The 4,947-nt window shown below is 51.9% G+C and overlaps 1 protein-coding gene across 1 annotated transcript; it reads right to left on the minus strand.

The window, feature by feature from the left end:
- Positions 1-727: 727 nt before the first annotated feature.
- LOC139831481 (uncharacterized) lies at positions 728-3,205 on the minus strand. Its single transcript, XM_071820767.1, has 9 exons — positions 3,133-3,205; positions 2,724-3,015; positions 2,434-2,641; positions 2,127-2,342; positions 1,871-2,047; positions 1,431-1,802; positions 1,246-1,344; positions 1,020-1,145; positions 728-941 (listed from the first exon to the last, which is right to left on the minus strand). Exons 1-9 carry the CDS (start codon positions 3,203-3,205, stop codon positions 750-752), a joined length of 1,755 nt encoding a protein of 584 aa, XP_071676868.1. The 3' UTR covers positions 728-749.
- Positions 3,206-4,947: the final 1,742 nt, after the last annotated feature.

The raw sequence follows: 4,947 nt of genomic DNA on the forward strand, positions 1-4,947 counted from the left end.
GGCGTAGCTCCTCGGGGAAGGTCGGCCTCGGCAGAGCAGAGGCGACCCTCGGCGTAGACGTCGCCGTCGGCGTAGCCGCAGAGGGCCGACGGCTGGCCCCACCCGTCGGCGTAGCGGCGCTCGGCGTAGCACAGTGACCGGAGCCGTCCGTCTAACGGCCGTTTGTGCTACGCCGAGGGGCACACCGTCGGCATAGCGCACCACGTGGCGTGCCTGTGGCTTCCCTGGTGGCATCAACGCCGCGTCTACGCCGAGCGCCGCCCCGTCGGCATAGCGCGCACGCGGCGTCTCCTGGCTCGCCTGGCGAGCGTCTACGCCGAGCGCCGCCCCGTCGGCACAGCGCGCCACGCGGCATCTCCTGGCTCGTCTGGCGAGCGTCTACGCCGAGCGCCGCCCCGTCGGCACAGCGCGCCACGTGGCATCTCCTGGCTCGCCTGGCGCAAGCTACCCCGAGGGGTAAGCCGTCGGCGTAGCCAGGACCATTTGGTCCATGTCGACGCTACCCCGAGGGGGAAGCCGTCGGCGTAGCTTGGACCATTTGGTCATTTTTTTTGGTTTTTTTGCTGTTTTCCAGATTTGGCAGATAATAAAAGCACATAAAATTCACAGGAACTTCGCATGAAGTGCAAATACACATAACATGAAGTGCATACATAGTGTCATAGTGCATACATAGTGCCATAATGTGCATACATGGTGCCATAGTGTGCATACATGGTGGCATAGTGTCGATAAGATACATGGGACAACTAGAGGAGCTCGTCGCCGCTAAACACCGGGCCGGGCCGATTCCTTCCGGTAGAAGCTGCGGAAGAACCACCGGGAGAAGGACCGGGAGAAGTACCGGGAGAAGTACCGGGTGTAGCACCGGGAGAAGGACCACCATGATGAACCGGTGTCATGTCCCTCCCACCACCCTGGTTTCCGGAACATCCTGTTCCCTACACACATGTTCCCGAGATGTTAGCAATTTGCGAGGCAAAGGAAAGCCGTAGTATTCGGTTTGGCGAAGAACTTACCGTTGTTCTCCCATAGTACTCCTCAGCGAAATTTTCCTTCGATGGCATGTTTGGCGCCGGCCCCGGAAAGGGAGGCATCGGCCCTAAATCCGCTGTCTGTCCAGTTTGATTGCCCACAAACGACGCCTGCAAGATAGTTTACATGTCAGTCTTTGCAGAAATGAAGCATCAAACTAGGGGAAAGTGGGACTTGTCATCATTTGCGAAAACAAAGGTTGGAACTTACATGTATATATGCCATGTACTCCAAGAACTGCTGCTGGTGCTGGTTGAAGGCCACCTGATATTCTTGATGAGCGGCCACGTAGGCCGCCTCGAAGTCAGGCTACAATTTCACAAATTCATGTCTCGTTAGCACTTAGCAATGTATGAACGAAAGTCGGAAAGAGGATGGAAATGAGAGAAACTTACGTCGTATGCGGGTTGCTTAGCCCGGCGACGAGGCGGGAGAGGGGGGCTGTCCTTGGTGAGGCCCGCCTTGAGACGCGTGAAGGTCGTGGTGAGGGTATGCTTGACGGCCTTGTTCATCATGGTGAGACGGCCATGCGGCAACCCTCCGGACGACAGGACCAACGACTCCTCGTCGACCTCCGCGCTCATGGGGTCATCCACCTCCGGGTGACGATGCCTCACCATCGCGCAGTAGTTGTCGACGTCCTCGGCGTAGGTGCCGAAGTACTCAGGGAGCGAGGGCTGAGGCTGCGAGAGATCGGGCTTCTTAAGCCGCATCTTGTTGTATATCTCGAGGTCAGACATCTCCTCCTCGGGTCCTAACGCGGCCCTCTGCATCGCGAAAGGAAATGTTGTGAGTACCAACTTTGAACCTGACGGAAAATAAAATGTATACATACCGTCTTCCCCTTGTAGCGCTCGTAGCTGAGGTTTCCCCCACAGTGTGTGCCACCGTCGCCTCGGTTCTCCGCGTTCCGCCTCGCCACGGCTGCAAAGTCCTCGTCCATCTTGAGCCACCTCGTCCTAACCATCTCCTCCCATGCCTCGGCATGCGGCTCGGCCCAATCGGGGATAACCTGAAAATGCAATACTCAACTCAATCTAATGCAATCGCAACTTAGTAGCAATGTAGAATCTCATTGACATTTTACTCACCGACATGTAGTCCTCCACCGTCATCTCGTACTCGGCCTTAGCATTCTTACCGACAATGTCCGGCTTCTGGACCCTCTCGCCTCTCTGTGCCCAGAAGTGACCCGCGGACGTGATCCTTTGGTTGTACCACACCTGCGGTGTCAACCTCTCACAAGTCGCCCGCAAAGTCCTGTTCGCGGCCGTCTCCTCAACCTCGGGCGCCACACGATAAAAACACTTCAATCATGCAAAAAAACAATTGTGAGAGTCATGAGTTAGAACATTGGGGTCATCAAATATGAACGAAGCTCGAGAAAATATGTCTTACCCAAAACTTTCTCATCACGGCCTCAGCAGCCGTCGGGAAGCCTACGCCAGGGGCACTCTCGTAGTCCGTCCAAGTAGTGGCTAGCTTCTTCTCGCCAGCTGGGACAGTGCCGAGGGGATAGTACTTGCCCGGCCAGAACTTCCTAAGCAAAGCTCCAATCATGCTGCTAGGCTGGCGCGCCTTGACCCCCGGAGGAAATGTCCAATTGCTGCACATGAAAATCAAACATTAGCACATGAAAATCAAACATTAGTACATGAAAATCGAAATTGCCAAATTAGTACACTTACTCAGGGCCAGCAGGAATAATAAGGGTCTTCGCCTCATGGGTCTTAGGCTCCTTCCTCTCGTCGGGGACTCTCGCTTCCCCACGAATCTTCAGTGGCTTCGGCCGCCCATCCTCCTCCGGAGTCTCAAACCCGCGGCTAGAGTCCCCCTCGGCTCTAGACTCCGTCTCCGCCTCCTCTGTAGACGGCCCCTCCAAAAAGAACCCGGAAGCAACGTCGCCTGAAGCCGAGGGTGGTGGCTCAAAGTCCGGTACTCCCCAGCCACCTCCACCTCCACCTCCACCTCCACCTCCACCTCCTCCCAAGCCACCTCCAGCTCCACCACCTCGTCCCCGTCCTCGTCCTCGTCCTCCTCCTCCTCCTCCTCCCGCGCCGTCCTCGTAACGCGGATTGCGACGCGGTGCCCTCTCACTCCTTCTAACATTGGCCTTGCGCTGTTGCATCTTCTTAAGCACGGTCGACGAGTCCTCCTTGCCGCCGCTCATATTGTTCAATCACCTGCATTGAGAAAGAGAAAACAATTAAGAAGCATGTTGAAAAATATATAAATAGTAAGCATAAAGACACTAAACAATTAAGAAGCATGTTCAAAAATATATAAATACTAAGCATAAAGATACTAAACAATAAAGAAGCATGTTGAAAAAAATATAAATACTAAGCATAAAGATACTAAACAAATAAGAAGCATGTTGAAATATAAACACATAAAAGACCCTCACCAGCCGTCATCAATCTCATCGTCAATCTCATTTTGTTTCTCATTGCCACTATCACTATCACTATCTTTTGAGTAGTAAGTTGGATTTTGATAGACGGGTGGAGGCTCATCATCGCTATCATCTTCCACTTGTAACTTCTCGAGCATATCTATGTCCTTTAGATCCACCACTGACTCACCACGAGTTTCTGCATCGTTTCTGAGGTCCTCTTCAAGAACACATTCTAACTCAAAGTGCCCGAAGTGCTCTTCCTCTTGATAGAAAATTCCCTCGTATGTTACAGGGTCAATGTTGTTGTAATCGTCCTCGGAGGGAATCGGTAGGTTACCATGTGGCGATACCTGGAACACGACTTCCCAGCCGTTGAGGGCCGCTTTCTGGCATGGGTACGGCAAATAATAAACTTGCTTGGCTTGGTGAGCAACAATATAGACATCGGCTCCGGTATAGGTGGTGGAAGGCTTAACTTCAACTAACCCAATGGACTTGGTAATTCTCTGTCCACCTCTTGGGTCGAACCAATGACACTTGAACACAACGAGATTGAGTTGTTTGTTTGTACGGTTGAAGGTCAGCTCGTATACATTCTCTAACCTCCCGTAGTAATCAAAGGTATCGGATCCTTTAGTGAAGACACCAGTATTTATCGTTTTTGGATTCGCCCGGCCCTTCTGGTGTGTCTCTGTATGGAATCGAAACCCATTCACGTCATACTTCTCATACTTCATGACGTCACGGTTACAACCTTGGGAAACACATCTCAACTCATCTGTCATCTCAACGTTTGCATCAGCTCCCTACAAGCACGGTTCAAATTTGTTTTGTGCATTAGTTACGTGGAATAACAGGGACAAGTCACATATTGGTAGGTAAGAGGGACAGCTTAGACATTACTTTTTTCATGAACCAAGACACAAAGTTTATTTTTACTTCGGGAGCACCCTCTTTCAGTAGAGTCTCCAACTCCGCGCCCGTGGGATCGCGCGGAAGCCACCACTGTTCATCCGTGAATTCGCTGAAAGGATACAATAAGCATTAGACCGAGTTGAGTGTAGGTGATCGAAACTAGATACAATAAGCATTACACCATGTTACCTAATGAAATCGTGACCGCCATCGTCGTCGTCCCCCCCCACCACTTCCTTCATGTTCATAAGCACATAGAGCATTATGCAATCCTTCTCTTCCCTCTCCAATCTATATTTTTGTCCTTTACCAGCCTTGCCACCGGGACATTGGAATAGTTGAAGCTTGGGGTCATTCATGGGCACGTCGACATTGTAACGAGAGACCGGGTTATGCAGAGTGGGAACTTCATCAGATAGTACGTTGTTGCGGCATCTGCCATCTCCCGAAGGCACGTTGCCTCAGCTATGCATGCTTCAATCTTGGCTTTGTTTCCAGTTATCTTCCGAATATACTTGAACTCTCTCTCAATACAAAACTGCCACCGAAACTGCACTGGGCCACCCAATAGTGCCTCGTTTGCGAGGTGCACAATGAGA

Source organism: Lolium perenne, chromosome 5 (assembly GCF_019359855.2).
Source record: "Lolium perenne isolate Kyuss_39 chromosome 5, Kyuss_2.0, whole genome shotgun sequence".
In the NCBI taxonomy this organism is placed as follows: domain Eukaryota; kingdom Viridiplantae; phylum Streptophyta; class Magnoliopsida; order Poales; family Poaceae; genus Lolium; species Lolium perenne.